Consider the following 20004-nt stretch of genomic DNA (forward strand, 5'->3'; position numbering starts at 1 on the left):
AGATAAGGCATAATTAAAGGATGGGAAGTACCTTTTGTTTGTCCTCCTTCTGTCTTAACTGTTTAATTTCATTGTTTCCGGACTTTTTTCAGAACTGTTCAAGTATTTTTAACCTGAGAGATTACTGAGAATTGAACACCCACCCTTTTGCGAGGACTATCATTATCAAAAACTTTATAATGTAATAGCCTTAGAAGGATAAAGACCATGGACTGAGATACTGCAGTTAAGAAACTGCTATTAAAAATACGCCCAACAATTTTCCAGAAATGTACAAGACGTAATACAGGAGAGAAGTAGATGGTAGTGAATCAAATCTCATGTCTTCTCACCCTGATATGAAATATAACATTCAGAAACACATAATTTCCAGAAGTGTTGAAGGCTAGCAAAATGCGTTCCATCATTTTTTAAAATTGTTTTCTTTCAACCAAATGAAAACAAAGTAGGTATTTGATTTGGAAACACATAACGACTACATTTGGGGACTGTTTTAACACTAGGAAGTAAATTACGTGTAACGTTTTGCGCAGTGTTACTTAAGAGCTTAAAGATGAGCATTACACAAAATATTTACTGGATATGTTAGTAGTTAGTATATATTTCCTTTTGAATAATCATAAATTTAGCTCCTGTTACTGGAATTTCATTGACTTCCTGAATATATAATTTGTCTCTTGTCTTATTCTCTCCCTCTTTCATTTTTATTTGAGAATAAAAACATAAACAGCAGAAAAAGGAAAACCATGGCAGGACATAGAAATGGGAAAGGGAGGTAAAGAGACTCTTGAGGTGAAACTTTCTTCTGCAGAATGAGTGGTCAGATAAGAATTCTTTGAACATCTCCTTTCAGATGAAGAAAGCTAAAAAAGCACTGTTTGAATCAGATGATGAAGAAGAAGAGAACTACAAAGTTCCAGAATATAAAACAGTAATAAATGTTTCCTCAAAAGACCAGCTCAACATTACACTGTCCAAGTTAGGACTGCAAATGTTGAGTAACTTGGGCACGGTAAGAAAAATTTGTTAACTATGTGATGTTAGAATTGCTAGATGAATACTTGCAGAGATCATCTTGGTGATTTCTTACTCAGTATGTTCATGTTTTTTATCATGCTTTTATTTGCTGCTTTCTAGGCATTTGCTGAAGCAGCTAGTCAAACCTCAGATATCTTCAAAAAAGACCGAGCACCATTTGTAATAATAAATTCTTTAGGAGTTCCCATCACAGTCTCACCTAGTGATTCCTTTAGTGTCCTTAATGTTGAATTTGGAGCAAAAATATTTCATTTAGAAGACAAAGAGAGTTTAAATATGGAATTTGTCAGAACTAGAAATGAGAGCGACCAGTTCACAGCAATGACAACACTGAGCAGCAAGAGATTTTACATTCAGATCTGTAAGTTCCAAAGTTCTTACATCTTGTGTTTTGATAAATATTTATCATGCTTAATACAGTTTCTTGTACAAGTAAACAAATTTTGGAGGATAACATAACATGAAAGGAGTGCCTCTTTTATTTCTAGACACCTGGCAGTGTTTGAAATCATCCTCGAGCCCTTATGGCTTAAAGTTATGTAAATCATGCTTCTTAATTTTTGCAGCATAGGTTTTCTACTCTGATAAATATAAATTGTTTATATGTAATCTTTATTGCAGTCTGATACTTGTTTGCATTTATATGTTATTGCAGAATTCAACTGCTCAAAATAACTCAGTCCTGTGTATATAAGTGTTTACAGAAGTTGCTGTTAAGATGGATGTTTTTTAAAAAAAGATTGTTTTAAATAATTTTAAACAAACCACAGTTAAAGTGAAAATTAAAATTTAGTTATTTTTAATGGTATATTTGTTTACAATTTGAATTGATTAATTGTAGCAATTGGCAGTTTTTCAAACTCGACCATATGATGCATTAGTTGAATTGTTTTTACAATATAAGACCTGTACCTTGTTAATAAGCCATTACATCTTGTAAACATTTCCTGTGAGGCACTAATTTTATTTGCAGTAGCAAAATCCACTTAAATATTTGAGTGATGGACTCATTTAGTCTTTTCCTTGTGGCAAGAAAAGGGTCTTTGTTGTTTCCTTAGTAACACTGCAAGAACAGCATAGTAAGAGTGCTGATTGTACTTTTTCATCTGGCAGATTGTTTTTTATTATTAGATTCAATGACAAAGAGAATTCTATTGAATGCACATTTTGTCTTTCAACTCTTTCTTTATGCTCCTTTTGAGTGTTTCATGTCTCATCTTGTAAATTTTAGGTCCGCATAATCATTCTGCTGTGGAAAAGATTCCGTTGACTAAAGTGGGTCGATGTATTTACAAAGTGAGACACGAGGAATCGGGTGTTGAAAGGTCCATTGTCAGTCAAATTGACACTGTTGAAGGAAGCAAGATGATAACTATACGTTCCCCTGTTCAGGTCATTATATAGCCATACATTTAATTTTTTAATGAATGAAAATGATCCTGTAGTCTTTAAATACATTGAAAAAACATATTTTAAAAACTTACCTGAGCGGTCCATATAACTTTGCTTTGTGTTTCATTTTTTTAAAGAGTAAAGAGCATTTTCAAAGTGACAGATGGGTTGGATGTGGTGGACATCAGTCAGATTTTGGATCAGGATAATTCTTTAGTGACGTTAACTAATACTGGCTCTAATTTTGGTCTTGAAATGTTTACTTTGTATGAAGTGATCAAACTTCTTTTAATCTTACCTTGGTTCCACAAGTTATCCTTCAGTCAGGCTATTCCATTTTCATCATCCTGTACCATTGACATGTTATTTTCAATTTTAGTACAGTGCCAGTTGAAAAGTGAGACCTTTGAGTGTATATATCTTTTGATTGAATAGCATTTTTGATAAATATTATGTTTTATAGCTATAGTGATGAAATTAGATATTACATCTTTATAGAGATTGAGGTTTTGTTGCGTTTCAGTTGCTTTGTTTGCTCAAAGTGGTTTATGACTTGATTAATAACAAAATTTATAGTTAGATTATTTTCTAATTCTTTTTTCTAAGAGCTAATTAATACCATTAAGTTAATCCAGAAATAAATAAAAAAAGAATGTTTGCAAGAAAGATAACTGTGTGCCCTGGAATGGACATTAGTCATTTAACCTTAAAATTCTGACTTCCCTTACACTTTCACCATATGGATTTTTGACCTTGTATCTATTGTATTTTTAGGAGACCACTGTTTGGAAAGTAACCATATAGTTGAGATTTACTTGTCTTTGGTTTTTCAAAGTCTTACGTTTCTCCTTGAAAAGCATTTTGCAGTTAATATATTTGTTTCATAGATAAAATATAGCATTAAACTGCACAGCCAGATCATTTAAAAAGATTTACTGTTTTAGAGACAGTTCTTCTGAAATACTGAACTTGAATGGTGTATGGGTAAGATGAAAAATAAGAATTCTCTTGCTTTATTAAGCTCAGAATACTTCATAGTTTTTCCTAATGTGTGTTGCTGGATTTTTATTTTACATAGATAAGGAATCACTTTTCAATCCCATTAAATGTTTTTGAAGAAGGAAGATGTTTAGGGACTGCTTTACCAGCAAATGAATTCAACATACCCTTTTCCTCTTACAGGTACTTTATTGTATTTTTCTTGTATCATAGAATATCTTTATACATTTTTGATTATTATATCTGTACAATTACGCTAAAAAAGTTGTTTACCCTTGCTACCTAATACTGAAATAATACTGTGCTGTCGTTGGGTAGGATCTTCTCAGGGCATGTAGTCCAAGTTAAACAGAGGACTCGTACATTGTTGAATTGGAAGTATTTTGAAATCTGTTTTTAGGAGCAAGTTAAATTTGCTAAGCTATTTTAAAAATCTGAGCTCAGGTACTTCTGGACACAGTGATTGTAATTTACATGGTACACTTCTTTGTCATGATGTTTGATGAATTAGTGCAGCTCTTTTGTTTTTCAGAAAAGGCATCTTTTGATTTTTTGATTCCAAAGTAAAAGATTAAAAGCTATACACTTGAACTCTATCAAAGATGTAAAAAGGACTCATCAACCTTGGAAAAGCTTGGCATATAGCATAGCTATGCTATTATCACATTCAAGCTAATAACAAAGCTACAATGAGTTTGAATGTACACTTTAGCTGAACTGTCACCAAGTTTTAGGTAAATTGGTTTGCTTTGGTGGATTTTTTATGGTTGCAGAGACCTCTTCCATTTTCTCTGAAATGCTCTGCTCATTTTTTTACAGCAAAAGCTTTTTACCTTCTTCATTACTTAAGTTACATTTTACAGTAGATTCATTAATTCATTGAAGTTTCTAGTCATCTGTATAAGACTTAGTGATGTTCTAATTCATTGCACAAATGAGTTCCACTAGGCAGTCAGGAGATGTGTTAAAACAAAAAAAAAAATCTCCATTCAGGAGCAGCTGTATTAAATTAAAGCCATTGCCTTATCAAAGCCATGTGTGTAAATAATCCATGAAGTAACTTACATGACTGAAAAGGAGGACACTTTCTGCACATCTCTTTTAGGAGTAAATTGTTGATCCAGACTTTTAGCTTGGAACAGGAACAGAACATCACTTGTAAGGCAATTCAGTAGTCTCTTCATAGGAATCTCCAATAACCCTTTCTTTGTAAGAGAAGCATGTGGAGGTATGAAGCAAAAAAACCCCAACTGTTTACAATAGTATGAAATTTTGGGATCCAGTCCATCATTTGATTCCTTCTTTAACAAAGATAAAGGCAGGCAATGAACCACTGCTAGAAATCTTCCTAAATACAAATAATACTAGAATGTTCCTGTTGTGTATTACTTTTTTGTAATTGAAACATTCAGTCACATGTTAAGTGTTTAAAAATGTTTTCATTTACAGATCCGTACTGAGTTTGCAACCACTAGTCAATGAAAATGGAGTGGGTGGAGAATATGATATGTGTGAAGGAATTACGTTTGATGAAATTATGAAAAATGTTGACAGTTTAATACAAAGGAAATGCCAATCTGTGAGGTCAACTAATCACTCACTTATCATCAATATTGTTCCTGTAAAAGATTCATTGACAACTTCATTATGTGCAGAAGATGAATGGGATTTTCCATATGTTGTTCATTTATGGCCTTCTGTTCTTCTACGCAATCTTCTTCCTTACCAAATAACGTATTCTGTAGAGGTAACTACGTAATGCTTGAATTTGAGTGATGTTTCCCACTTAAAATGTGAAAGCTAGTTGAAATGGAGATTAGGACAAAGGGGTTCTGATGGAGTATCTGTGAAGCAAGTTCACAGATCTTGTACCTGCAAGTCTTATATAGTCTAATAAAGTCTATATTTCCAGAATTGGAATATTATCACAGAATGTGAAATGTGGTGCTATTAAGCCATGCTTTAGATATATATGCAAAGTAAAACTTCACACTGTACAAGTTGGGCCCAGCGAGAGTGACTCAGTTGCTCAAGTGTAACTTGAGCCTAATTAAGTAGTGCAGCTCTTTCTGTGAAGACTGCAAGTGAATGACCCTATGTTAGCATTTTATGTACAGTCACTGATTTTCAGCAGTAGCATGCTTTTAACAAATTCTCACAGACCTGCCTTTTTGGCAGGTTTTGGCTTGAATTGCAGCCTTCTGCCACACTTCAAATTCTTTCCAGATGAAATCAAACAATTAGATGCACTTTGACCATTAATAGACATTTTTTCTAATCCCAGATGAGAGACAGTCTTGAGAAAAATACTAAAACATGCAGTGTAGACATTTATTCCTCAGCACTGTGTTTTATTCTGATATAATTGTGTCCCACTCCTTACTGATGTCTCTTAGTATAAGAGAAATATAGTTGGGAGACAGATTTTTTTTTTCAGATGGTCTTAATATTTAATATTTGAACTCAAATAGAATAGTAGAATCTAATAGTAAAACCTCATCACAAATTAATAATTACTAGGACTGGAGACTGTAGTTTATACCAAATGTATGGAAGTAACAGGATCTGTATGTCTTTTATAAATTTAAATTTAAAGAAGAAAATACTATGTTAAGGAAATATGCCTTTTAAGAATGCTTGTGTGTTTGAATTTGGTGACGGATGGGCTTTTTGATGTTGAATATTGACGACCATGCATTGAAGTTCCCTTTGCAAAATGTTGTTTTAACGTAGATGTTTAGGCAGGTAACATAGTTAAATAGCACAAAAGGTGTTTTAAAATTATGCCTAAATAGCTTGTATCTTAGTTTTTAAAGCTAGCTAAAAAGTAAACGTTGATGTGAATTTTGTGTATGATTCATGTAAATATATCCTGTTTGGTGTCTGCTTGTCTTTTTAAGGGAAATGGGAACAAATATGACACTCTACAAGAAGGATGTTCAGCCCAGATTCATAACGCAGTGTTGGACCAAACCAAGCTAGATTTGCAGTTGCTTAACTATCTTGATCAAAACTGGAGAAGCGAGTACCATGTAAAAAGCAATCTGCCTGATATCAGCTTCACAACATTTCACTGTGTCACAGAGCTGGATAAGACTGAGCTGGATATTGCTGTTCACGTGACCTACACAACGGGGCAGATGATAATACAAATTCACAGTCCCTACTGGATGGTGAATAAAACCGGTCGAATGCTACAATACAAAGCGGATGGGATTCACCGCAAGCATCCTCCAGATTACAAACAGCCCCTCCTTTTTTCTTTCCAGCCTAAAAACTTCCGTCAAAATAACAAGGTATTATATTTGTCAAACCTGACAGCTCTGTACTCCCTTTTGTTGCTGGTGAAAGCATTTTTATTTTAAAATGTATTTACTCTATCCTATGCTCTGTAAAGGGCATGAAACCTATAATATCTCCGTCTAAGAACAGTGTTCTTAAGTAAGTGTGTTGTCAAATATGCTTGGGATAGGAAATTTACATTATCAAAGTGTTAAGGAAGAGATCCTCACTTTGAAAGAAGTTGTTCACTGAAAAGTGTTTTCTAAATAAAACAAATTCCTTTTACATTTAAAGTGAGTCAATAAAGGTTCTTCTTCCAAATAAGACATAGAAATTGTATAGGAAATGTAAAGCTGTGGTACTTGAACAATAATGCTACTTGAAAAATTAGTACTTGCAATGGTGGTTGGTAGATTGATTCTGGGTTAATAGAATGCCAAGGTTAAGTTCACCATTTTAGTTTCCTGAGTTTTTTAATGCTAAATGTTACTGGTGGATGAATGATATGAGAGAGATTACAAGAGTGCATTGATTTTCCATTCAAATTTTAATTATGGTGTTTTTTAAAGTGTCCTTATGTGATTGCTTCCTCTGGAGTGTCTTAGACTTACTATGCTTATTCCACATGGATTATAACGAATCATGGTAGAAAATACCTTTGTGAGATGATACTGGCAGTTGTTACATCTTGAACTTTTAAACAGAAACACTGGTATTTCCATTTATGTTTGTGCATACTTTATATATGTATCTTTAAATGTTGTCAGTGACTTGTAAATTGAAAATTAATTTGGGATGCTTCTTCACAGGTGCAGCTTAGGGTAACTGACAGTGAACTGTCTGATCAGTTCTCACTGGACACTGTTGGAAGTCATGGTTCTGTGAAATGCAAGAGTCATAAAAAGGAATATCAAGTGAGTTAAATCTATCTTTGAATTACATAATTTTCAGGAGTTATAAGTGAGGCTGAAAAAGTGCACTTAAAACCATGTCTTTCTGTTCGCAGGTTGGCATCACCATAAACAACAGCAGTTTCAATATTACTAGAATTGTAACCTTCACTCCATTTTTTATGATTTCCAATAGAAGTAAATATACTTTGGAAGTAGCTGAAGAAGGCAAGGAAAAGTGGATTCCCATTGTTTTGCAACAGGTAAATTTAAAATGGAACCTATTCGAAGTTATGTCTCTTAGGAAAAAACTGGTTTTAACACTCACTGGTGGAAAATGTGATCCATATATAGCATTCCGAGACAATGCCTGACTGTACTGTTCCTTTTCAGTAAACCATCTGTGTCCTTTACCATTTCTCAGTGTTGCATTAGGATATACTGTAAAGCTGGTTTACGTTGTAATTGGAATTTTTTATTCTGTCACTTTGTCATGAATAGTATGAGAAAAAGACCTCTGCTATATTACGTTATTACTGTATTATCTCTCTGCAGTGGCACTGAGCTTCTGTTCAGTTTAGCAGTGCTATGTGGTAGAATATTTTGGCTGACCTGGTATGTATTAAGCCACTTTGGTATGGGAAGGAATTCCCCCGTGTGGATCAGTTCAGAGAGACCAAGTGGCTCTTCTGGATGTAGTCTCACTTCTGCTTTCAGCTGCTCAATCCATACTTCCTAGAAAGGGATTCCTGGCCCTTGGGCCAAGTGGTGTGAAAATGAGTTTAGGGCTTTTGTCTATGCTGAGGGACTGTTGCAGACTGGGTCTTTGCAGATCTTTGTCTGTTTGCACTGCAGTATCACACAGTTATGTTTTGTATGTGTGTTGGGTGTTGGGGCCATCATGCCTTCCTGCATGATGATCATCTAGGAAATCTAGGAAAAGCAGCACTTGTTTGGGATAGTGTTGGAGGCTGTAAGTGATCTGTACTGCCTTCTGGGAAAAGAGAAATCCTTCCCCTTCCCCCTTGACAAGAGCATTATCCAAAACAGAGTTTAGCCTAACCAAGAGAGTGGTTGAAGGCCCAGTTGATTTCCTTTAGAATCCTAGAAGTACACGATTGTTAGGAATAGAAAAGATTTCTAACCTAATGTATCAAGTCCAGCCACAAACCTGGCACCACCATAAATAAGTCACCACAAACATAGATCCCCAAATGCCACAGCCGCAGATTTCTTTTCAACACTTACAGTAATGGTGATTCTACGACTAACCTGGGCAGTCTATTCTAGTGCCAGACTTCCCCTTCACTGAAGGAATTTTTTCTTCATAGCTACTTTAAATGTCCTCTGAGGCTATTTCCTTTAGTACTGATGTTCAGAGACGAGCCCCTACTTTGCTACATCCTCCTTTCAGGCAAGTTGTAGAGATTGATAAGGTGGCCTCTGAGCCTCCTTTTCACCAGACTAAACAATCCCAGCTCCCTCAGCTGCTCCTCCTAGGATTGTGCTCCAGACCCTTCAACAGCTCCATTGCCATTCTTTGGGCACACTCCAGCCCCTCAATATCAGCACTGTGAATAATCCAAATTGTTACTAAAAATGCTTGCAAACCAAATACCAAATGCTAAAAGACTATATTCAATGAGATTCCTAACCAGATCTTTCTATTACTTTTTTGGTACCTTTGGTACATGCTCCTTAGCTGTATATATATCTTTAATGATACAGTCATTAAAGACATGCCATTTAAATGGCATTATTTCAATTACTAAAACTGATGTGTTGTTCCATTGTGATTTTTGTTAAGTGTGCATAAAAATGTTTAGATCTTTAGATGTTGAAGTCAGTTCAGCTTCCCATGATGCTTATAATTTTGAAAAGAAATTTCTTTGCTTTTGCTCACCAGTGGACTTTTTGACATAAGCCTACATGTTTGTTGTATTTATTAATATTCTTATGTTCCTCTGAACTCAACTTTTGCTTGGCCTGTCATAGTTTTTGAGTTATTTATATGTATGGTTCCTCATCTAGTTTATTGATAAAGTTCTGAAATGACGATATCACTGTAGTAGTCTATAAGTAGTAGTATGGGCAACTTCATATCTAATTTCTTACTCTTAGGACATATGGTCAGATGGTATTATTTCTTGTTTTGTGGTTTACATTTGATATGTTTTTGCTGTTAGAATAAGCCAAAATATTTACAGAAAGTTCTGGAATTTCTGTAAATATTGTAAAATGCAGAAACTACTCAAAGGTAGTAGTTTTGAAAGTTGAAATACATTCTGCATATATCATCTGTAGTTTTTCCCATGTTGGCTGCTTTATTCATATGCCTGCAGGATTTTCTAGTTTGTCCACAAATGTCAGTGTTTCTTAGGTGTTTCATAATGGTATTGATCAATCATAGTCTTCTTTCAGTAATAAAGTGTCCTGGGAAGACTTGTGTGTCTTAGAATAACTCCTAAAAACTTTTAAAAGCTTAAATATGGCAGTTTGCCAAATAGAGCAATACAGGCCATCAGAAGAATCTGTATCCCCTTCTAAAACTTGTTGTCATATTGTATCAATATTTTTCCCTTTGATACCCAGTCTCAAAAAATCCATGTTGGGACAGCTTGGTCTGGAAGGGTTGTTCTTTTGTAATTCAGTTACCTTATCCGGTATGTTTTTCAACTCTTCTAAATGTAGGTAGTGTCAAGCCTCCATTTGTCTGTCTTTGGTTGATCTCTGTTAATCCAGAATAATTTCCAGGAGCAAGTTTCCATCTGATCCTGTTGTTGAGATGTGGAGCTCTGCTATTCTGCTAGTCTAGATTTTTTTTAATTAATGCCTGTGATTTTTTTTGAGTATTTCTCACATAACTCTCTTACATTAGGTTGATCTGCAAAAAATGACTTTTTTTTTCAGCTTGCTGAAATGTTAATGCATATTTTGGCTTGTTTCTTTCTCACGCTATTCTATTTTTTGTCATTTTAAGTTAAGTGGAGATTTTCCTGCTGATTTTTTTTTAATTCATTCTTTTTTAGTTACAGATAACTTGTCTTTTCAGGAAAAAAAAGCAGTTCTTACGTAGAACTAAGCTCATCTGAGACACCTTTCCTGTCTGGAAAGCAGTAAATATATCAGAAATCTTAATCACTGTTTCTAGAAAAATCCCTTGTTCTTCAAAGATTGTAATAGAGTTTGTTGGACAGTGATTAGTGTGCAGTGGCTTGATAAGGATAGTCCTTTGATTTATGTGTAGTGCAAGGCAGTTGATCAACAGATATCCTTAGAGAAGGAAGACATTGCTGAAGACTCTTCATAAGACCACTCCTAAATAGAAATTAAAGATCTCACTGTGGAAGCAAAATTGTTATATAAATATAACATCTAGTGAAGCACTTAGTAAGTGTGTGGTAAAAGGCTTGAAACAACATCAGTAAGTGACACAATCTGTGGCTAAAGTCTACTGCAAAAAAAAAATTACAATTCTCTGTGGCTGAATTCTTTAATATCTTGTTTAGCCAATCCTTTTTACTTATTTGGTTTGGATTTTAAACTTCCATTTACTGTTGAATGATTCCCCTTGAATTTCCTCTGGGCTCAATTAATTCCACGTTGAGATTTACATGCTGTATTTTATTATAGTTCACAACACATATTTCCTTTGTCTGTGGGTTACATGTTGATGTAAATAACACCTTCAATCGTACCATTTAACTATATTTTTTTCCTTTGTCTTCCTGCTTCCTGTGGTGTGAGAAACAATGGGAAAGGGAACTTAGTGGCATGGTAAGTTGGTGAACTAGTATTTCACCACTGAAGAATTAATTCTAAGATTCAGATGCAATTAAATATGGACATCTCATTTCTTAAACTATGTTAGAGAGAGAAGAAAATGGTTCTAAGATTTTGGATGCTGCATGTCAACAGTTTGAATTACAGGAAAGATGGTCAATCTAAAAACACTGGCTGTTGATACCTGAGTGTTACTGTTATAGCTTGTTCTTGTGGCTGGACCCTAGTAGTTAGAGACTTTTCATTAGTTAGAATTAAAACTTTTGTCTTCTCTATCTCGTAGTTGTCTCCATTTAGCAAGTAAACTGTTGAAGAGAGATTGTCTTTGAGATTTTTAAATTCATAGGAATTAATGATTTCAGTTGTGAATAACAACATGCTCTCTGATTTAGCAGCCTTATGGTCCATACTGTTTGCTTTATACTCACCTACATATGTGTGTATATGTACTTTTAAACATAAATGAAACACTTTTAAAAGGACTGCTTCTAGCTGATGTCCTGTGTACTCATATTACTCTGGGGTTGCATTTATGCTAATATGTTGTTTTGTCATTCGTTGTCACTGTAAAATTGATTTGAAATTTAAACTTCTTTGGAAAAAGGTCTGCTAATGGAAGAACAGTTTCATCTTCTGTATTTTACCAAGCTTGACATTTTCAATGTTGTAGCTGTTTTATACTCTGGATTTTATGTACTTCATCCATTTTAAATGTACTTCTTTTTGTGATTATGAAGTCTTACTGTTTCCACTTCAGTTCCTCAACTCCTCACTTTCTTCACTGTAGTCTGAATTCTTTCTTGACTTCCTTTCAATTTATTGTATTCAGGTAAGTAATAACTTTTAGGGTTTTTCAATAGGGTTTCTGATCCTAATTGATTTGGGTAGAATTTAGTAGATGGATTTTGGGCTAATGTAAATAGCATTTAATGCCTCATTTGTATTCTCACTTTGAAATTTTTGATTTTTCTTTTCAGTGCATTCCCTTTTGGCCTGAAAATGATGCCAACAAACTGCTTGTTAGAGTTGAAAATTCTGATCTCCCTCCAAAGAAGATAAATTTTGATCATCAAGAGAACTGTCTTTTACTGCATTTGGACAATAAGGTAACATACTGCTGTCCATGTTTGCATGTTGGGTAGAACAACATGAATCACTTCTTCATTTTCATTCTCAAAACTTTGATTTCCCATGCAATCAAGTGTTGCAAAAGCTTAGCTAAGGAAAAGATTGTTTATGCAAATACGTTCTCATGCTCTCTTTTCTGTGTGTGTACAAACAGATGTAAGCAGGTATTCTGTTTTAAGTGCTTCTCTGGGGAGCAGTTCTACAGGAGCTAAAATACAGCTTGTTTTGCAAGTATTCTTTGTGAGAAGTATTAATGGTAGTTCTAAAGTAACACTGCATCAGAAAAATAATTTTTACTAGATTTACTTGCATGTTGCAGATAGTCTCATCTAGCAGTAGTTCTTAAGTAGGTTAGTGGTTTTTGTAGTATAATGTTCTTGAGGGCATGATTGTGTATGCTTGTAATAAGGAAGGTTACTCCACCACCAGTCTAACTTTTCACAGTATGGAACTCTTGCATAGTTTTATATACTAAGTGTAATACCTGCATCTAGTATTTAGATGAAGGAAATGTGTTGAAGATACGGTAAAATGGCTAGTTTTACTACATGATGGTTTTGTCTTATGATGAGAGGAAAAGTTTTTCAAAGTGTTTAAATTACATCTGCGTTGCTGGAAATCTACTTCATTGTTATTTACTTTATAATTTTTACATCGGACAGCTTGGAGGAATTGCAGTGGATGTTAATGTGACTGAACATTCTACAGTGATTACCTTTTCTAATTACCATGATGGTGCAGCTCCATTTCTGTTGATTAACCATACCAAAGAGGAAATCATTGAGTATGGACAAAGGTATGTATGAAGAGGTTTAGTGTGGGTGTTTGCATGGAGACATGTGAACTGTAATTTTGTATATTGTAAGCATGCATTCTCTAAAGAAGCCTGTTTTAAAGAAATGGCTGTCAAACTTTTTCAGAGCACCCAAAGTCTCTTGCTTGGTAGATTGAGGACAATTAATTGTTAAAAATGTTACATAGTGCTAGGTAGTTCTGCAAGTGAGCTGTTTTGTGGTGTCTTTTTATATGAACTTTGTGGCCTTGTGAAATCTACTTTCCTGGTGGGGGGCCAAGGATGTGCTTGTCTGGAGCTGTGCAGGTTCTGACTGTGCAGAATAAGTACCGAAGGAGATTTAACTGAAAGAATGGGTTACAGTTGTGTGAGATATATGGGGATGCGTGGTAGTTACATAAATTTTGCCAAACCAGGACGAAAACTAAGATAATTTTGACAAATACTAGTTTTCTGTAGTGAGTGAATATTTACTTCTGCACATGCAGAGTTACTCTGTTCTCTACCTGTAATGTCTTTGTAATGCTTTGCATTGTATGCAGATACTGGGCAATGCTGAGAAGTGTATACCTGCAGCATTCTTGAACTATGTCTTTTTAATAGCCATACAGCATAGTCTTTTTTCCCTTCAGTCAGTCAGAGCAGTGTTGTTTGAAGATTTTTACTTGGAAAATGGAAGAGTTGCTAGTCAAATCCTGTTTGCTTCCTGTTTGCCTGAAGAATGATTGTTTGGTTTTTTCTTCTCTGTAAAGTTTAGTAACTTTTATCTTTTTAGATGAATTTTGAGTATCTCTACTGTCAGTTTAATTAGAACAGAGTAAAGTATTTTGAGTGGAAGGTCCTATCATTTACTCCAGCTTGACAATTTCAGGTCTTATCAAAAGTTAAAGCGTGTTATTAAGGGTATTGTCCAAATCAAGGGCTTGGGGCATCTTCTGCCTCTCAAGAAAGCCTATTCCAGTGCTTAGAAAGAAAATCTTCATAATGTCCAGTCTAAACATCCCCTGGCACAGTGTGGATGCAAGGGAATGGTTCAATTCACTGGATTTGATCAGCATCTCTCCACTTCCTCTCCTGAGGCAGCCTCCTTTCAGAGAGCTGTAGAAAACAATTCTGCAAATTTTTAACTATATGTGATGGGGAATGGAGTTTAAAACACATTTGTTTGAAAGTGTTGATCACAAAGGGAGGAAGAAAATGAGTATATAAAATCTGCTGTATATACTTTATTTTTAAAGTATATGTATATATTTTAAAGTACAAATCTTCATTCTTATTAGTGTTCTGAGAATGTTTTTGTGTGTATTTTTTCATGCATAATGTTATTTTTGTTCTGTTTTCATTACTTGAAAATATAATTAATGTTCTTGTTGAAATGCTACAATGCACAGGTCATTGACACAAAATACTCATTGACATTTGAATTTAAAAATTGTTCTAGCTCCCTCAGTGAATTGGAAGACTGCCTTCAGCCAAATAAGGCAGTGTTGTACACTTGGGCAGACCCAACAGGATCTAGGAAATTAAAATGGAGATGTGGAAATAGAACTGAGGAAATTTCCCCAAAAGAGGTATTTTTTAAATCAAAATTTCTTTTAATGATGTCTAATTTTATGTTTATATTTTATGCCCATTCATCAGTGTATGAAACTTTGTATTTAATGAGTATGATCAGCAGTCTCATATATGAGTTCTAAACAGAGCAGTAATAACACTTTGTTTGGCAGAACTTGTGCGAAGAAGCAATCTTAAGCTGAAAAGTGTCAGTGTGTGCGTGGTGAGAAACTGTCATAAGGCTTTGTAATTACTTATTTTTCCTGTACCTTAAAAAAAAGTCTTCCATTGTTGTGTTGCTAAGACTCCAGCATTTTTTGTGAAGTAGAATGATTAATAGAGGTGTAAAAACTTTTCCTCTCTTGTTTGTAGGACATAATGGAAATACTTAGTGTGGATTCCAGAAAAGCCATCTATTTAATGTCATTTTATGAGGGTTTGCAGCGTATTGTCCTGATCACTGAAGATGAGAATGTATTTAAATTGACATATGAAAGTGTAAAAGCAGAACTAGCAGAACAAGAAATTGTTCTGTCTTTGCAAGATGTTGGAATTTCATTGGTTAATAATTATACAAAACAAGAGGTGTCCTACATTGGAATTACAAGGTAACTTACTTTCTCTGCAACAGTCTAAAATGTTTGACTTCAGCTATTTTCACTCTGTGAATTTCATTTTTGCTTGTGCTGAAAGAGCAAAAAGAGGTCTGAGTTAATAATATTCAAACCTAATCACTATATTTTCCTGCTGTCAAGAGAAATGTTTTCACTCCTTTTTGTACTAATGCATATGCTAACTGTATTTAGATGTATGTGGTTTTGGAACATGTATTTGTAATTCTGTGTGGCAGACTTCTCAATATACCAAATGGAAAATATTTCCTGTCCAAGTAATTTGACAAGTGTGTCATGGGTTAACACTGGCCAGATGTTAGTGCACCTATGAATATATGTTTTTTCTCTAACAACTCCTGTGGGATGTGATCAGGAACAGAGCAGAGCAGGCTTAAATCTTGAAAACAAAAAAAAAAAACCCACTAAAACTTTATTAATTACATAAGAACAGGGACAGAAATACTCTTAAACACACACAGAGACAGAAATAAAAACTTCTTAGAACATTTTCTTCTCCCAGTTTCTACCTCCCTACCCATCACTTTTCACAAACTAACCCCTGGGTTTTAGATCAAACCATTACCACTCAAAAACAAACTAATCTTCAATTCAGCAAGGGAGAGAGGAGTTTCTCTCGCACCACAGACTGCTCTTCAGAAAACACGGGTCCACCCCTTATGTGTTTCTATGTCACCCATAGCACCGCTCAGAGAAGTCTGTTAAGGTGACACTCTCTTTTTCCTATGTCTAGCGCTCTCACCGCTGTCTCATAGGCCAAAACTACATACAGGGCTTTTTAAGGATACTTGCATGCCAAGCTCTCCCCCTTTTCACCCAGGGGCCGGGGTTCCAGGAGCAGGTCTGCCCTGAGGGCAGAGGGCACCACCTCACCCTCCCCCTCTTTTTCTCTGCTCGCTCCACTCTTCAACGTGCCAGTTACTGTAGCAAAAGCAAGGGGCAGCTGCATCCACTCAAAAATGCAGTTTATGTTCAAAAGAGACTCAAGTTCAGTCCATGGCTGACATTATGCAAGAAAAGTCTAGCTCTAAGGCTACTCCTCTCATTCTTCTATCGAATTCCTTCTAATCATGCTTTATCATCTCGGTCCCAGGCCGCTTCCCTCTCTCTGAAAACCACCAGTCATGAGAATCAATGTCTAAGAAAAGTTTCTTTCTGCCAAGCAAAAGTTAACAGTTTCTTCTCGGCAGAGTGCTGCAGGCGGAGGCATTCCCAGGCTCGGCAACCCCCCACATGGCTGGGCACCTTCTCTTGGAGTTTGGGGGGGAGGAGGGGGGTGAGCACACACAGAAGGCACTTCTACAGTTTTCTACTCTTCCATCCTGGACGAGGCAGCTCAGTTCTAGTCTTGTCCATTTTCTTGTCCCCCCCGGGCCCCAGCTTACTTTAGTTTCACCGCGTGGTTGTCTTGAGCCTGGCCACGTGGCTCCCCTCCCCCACTCAGCCCAGAGCTGAGCAGGGGAGAGGAGATGTTTCTACTGCTGAAACTGGAACCTAAAAGAGGCCGACCCCCCCCAGACTCCTGCTTTTAACTCTTTGTGTCCTCAGAGGCATGTCTAAACCCCTGGGTGACCAATCCAGGTGCTAGCAGAAAAGCTGATTACTGATTGGACTGCCCACATCCCCCTGGAGGAATTCACCTCTCCCCTAACCACGACAAAGTGGTAATAGAGTTTTAAGGAGTAAGGTCTGTGAATAGTTTGTGTCGGTGGGTTTTGTTATCTTCACTACAGAAACAGCTGAATTCTGTGTTGGAAATTTTGATGCAAAAACTTGTAGGTCCCTTTAGTTTTGGTTGATTAATTATGGTTATCCAGGGCTCTATTGCTTGGATTTCCTACTATGACATTTCAGAGGGAAGCAGAAAAGAAATTATGTAATGCTTAAGAAATGTGTGCTATACATTTGAACAGGGGCTCTTTGCAGTCGTCAAGGGACACTTGAATATAATTGTCATAATCCACACTCTTCTTTTTATTCACAGCTGTGAGATGGAGGGAGTGAGAGTTTTTTTCTTGATTAATTCTTTGTGCTGTACTGAAAAACAAAACAATCATGAATTTTCCATAAATATAGGCTTCATATAATCACATCCATCATTTACTAAGAAAATTCCAGTCCTCGCCCTCACCTGGGAAACTGTGATCTGACGTTTAGACAATGAAACACTCCATTAAAAGTGGCAGCTAATTGCTGAGATTCCCAGTAGTGTTGAGATTTCACTAGATTGGTTTTTCTTTGAAAGCAGTCATCCATAGTCATTAGTCTAGCAGTACTTATAGTTCGTTTTGTTTTCTTGTCAAACCCTGATGAGATGTGAAACTTCTTGAAAATGGATGGCAGTACTATTGAAATTGGCTTTCCTGGTTTTTTTAGGAGCAACAAAAAACCCCCCAAAAAGGTGGAAAGAAAAAAAAAACGGGCGGGGGGGAACTCTCAGCAATCAAGATAGTACTCTTGTATTTGTTTTTTTGTTGTTTTGAACTTTAGCTCACCTTTTTTTTTTTGCCATTGATGTGTCTCAATACAGACACAGACACAGCTAGAAGGAGTTAGGTGGCTGTGTCTGGAAAGTTACATATTTGTAGGCTGTAGAGTAATTTGTGGAAGGAAGTACTTTCTACCTGCCTGATAGCGTTGGTTTGTGGACTATTTTGTGCTTTAAGTTTGACTATAAGGTGAAATCAGGCACAGAGCATCTCACAGAAGTAGTGGAAAAAAGTCTAATGGCCTTTAAGTTTGATTAATTGTTTGCATTAATAAAACTGAGAGACAGAAGAAATAATAATATTTTTGAAAAACCAAACAAGAAACAAACCCAAAACTCCCATCATGAAATCTGTAGAGGAAACACGTAAGACAAAATCACCACCTGTTGATTGTAGATGGAAAGAGTAAATAATTGAGCTGTCAAAAATAAGATGCAGGGTAGGAGGCATTTTATCTTCACTTGAACTTTTCAATTTGTAATAAATTTAAAGTGCCAAAATTAATGCAGGAGTATAAGCAGAAAAATATATTGAGATTGTAGAACAATGCATGGCAGTATTGCTGAAATAGAGTTTTCTTTTGAGTATCACTACATACTTATCTTCATCAAAGTGGGGAGTTACACAGACTTGTTAACTTTTTTTTTTTCATCATATTGGAAAGACTGGCTTCTTCTCAGTACTGAAAAGGCAGTGCATGATTTAGGTCGCTTCTATTTGTTACAGTAGTGCTGTGCTGTGGTTGCTCATTCCCTAGTTAGAACCTATGAAAAGTCACACTGAAGTAGGTGTGTTTTTGAAAACTGGTTTTCAAAGAGCTAATCCTTCTCTTTTGGTTCTTTGTTTTGTTTTCAAAGTTCTGATGTGGTATGGGAGACAAAACCCAAGAAGAAGTCAAGATGGAGACCAATGAGTGTTAAGCAAATTGATAAATTAGAACAAGAATTTAGAGATTACAGTGAGCTAAGTCCTTCAGAAAACAAGATTGTTGAGTTGGAACCTAATGTTTTGGTAATACTGATAGTTCTCTAATTCTGTTACTTATACGTATGCACAATAAAAAGATAATATACCCATTTTGCTATCTTTGATAAAACTTTCAGTGAATTTTAAGATGATTGATTTACCTACTCTATTTGAAAACTCCATTTCTTTATCTCTGTATTAAAAAAAAAGCAGAAAAAATTCCACAACCTTTTGCTATCTTGCTACAGACTTTTTGGTTTTAGTGCCTGACTTTGAAATTGAGATATAACATTGTCGGAGGTTGTAGCATTAAATATGCGTAAAACTAAAGTAAGGAAGCTTTGCATGTGGTTCATATATTATACCAGGAAATACGTTAGTTTGGAGTTGATTGGTTTGTTTGTTTTAGCCTGAAATCCTGTATGTTTAAAATGTCTTGTTGTGGAATGATTTAGCTGTCATTCAAATTGAAAAAGAAATTTGAGAAATCATTCTGGAATGTAGAAGTACATTATGCTCCAAATGCTAGGTCCTTGTCAATGGGTAAATTGTAGACACTCCTTAGAAGTGTGCTGTAAGAAAGTAAACATTGGATAGATAAATGATCCAATTTTTATCTCAGTCATAGTACATTACACTGTTCAGCTTTTCCTCTAGATAGCTATGTGTTAAATGATAGTAACCCACAAATAATGCATTATTTTGTAGTTTTATTTCTATTGAAATTTATGGCAAAATTTGTTTTCTTTAAATAAAGGAAAATTATGGCATCTAACTTAAAAGCTGCAGAGCTGTTACTGCTGAGCTTTACAATATTGGTGAACAATGTAAATATTTAAGTATATTGTATAAAGCAGGATTTTAAAACACTCAGCATACTAAATTTTCTCTACTAATACAATAGGTGTGTTTAACTCCTAATGGAATGAACATGAAGATTCAACAGCCAAATGAGATTCCTATCAGAAGAAATTATCTGCCAGCTTTAAAAGTGGAATACAGTTCCTCTGCACATCAGAAGTCTTTCAGAATTCAAATTTACAGGATACAAGTGAGTC

General features: G+C 35.3%; 1 protein-coding gene across 3 annotated transcripts in view; it reads left to right on the forward strand.

Moving 5' to 3' along the window:
* VPS13A (vacuolar protein sorting 13 homolog A) overlaps window positions 1–20004 on the forward strand; it is a 111677-nt gene that overhangs the window by 65817 nt on the left and 25856 nt on the right. For all 3 annotated transcript variants that reach the window (XM_063421771.1, XM_063421772.1, XM_063421773.1), the window contains exons 43-56: window positions 854–1012; window positions 1138–1399; window positions 2270–2430; window positions 3509–3612; window positions 4879–5176; window positions 6330–6725; window positions 7521–7625; window positions 7718–7864; window positions 12362–12490; window positions 13175–13308; window positions 14747–14876; window positions 15232–15467; window positions 18838–18991; window positions 19851–19997. In XM_063421771.1, coding sequence (XP_063277841.1) covers window positions 854–1012; window positions 1138–1399; window positions 2270–2430; window positions 3509–3612; window positions 4879–5176; window positions 6330–6725; window positions 7521–7625; window positions 7718–7864; window positions 12362–12490; window positions 13175–13308; window positions 14747–14876; window positions 15232–15467; window positions 18838–18991; window positions 19851–19997 — 2562 coding nt within the window. The remainder of the gene's footprint in view (window positions 1–853; window positions 1013–1137; window positions 1400–2269; window positions 2431–3508; window positions 3613–4878; window positions 5177–6329; window positions 6726–7520; window positions 7626–7717; window positions 7865–12361; window positions 12491–13174; window positions 13309–14746; window positions 14877–15231; window positions 15468–18837; window positions 18992–19850; window positions 19998–20004) is intronic.

The sequence above is a fragment of the Prinia subflava genome, chromosome Z (genome assembly GCF_021018805.1).
Source record: "Prinia subflava isolate CZ2003 ecotype Zambia chromosome Z, Cam_Psub_1.2, whole genome shotgun sequence".
NCBI lineage: Eukaryota > Metazoa > Chordata > Aves > Passeriformes > Cisticolidae > Prinia > Prinia subflava.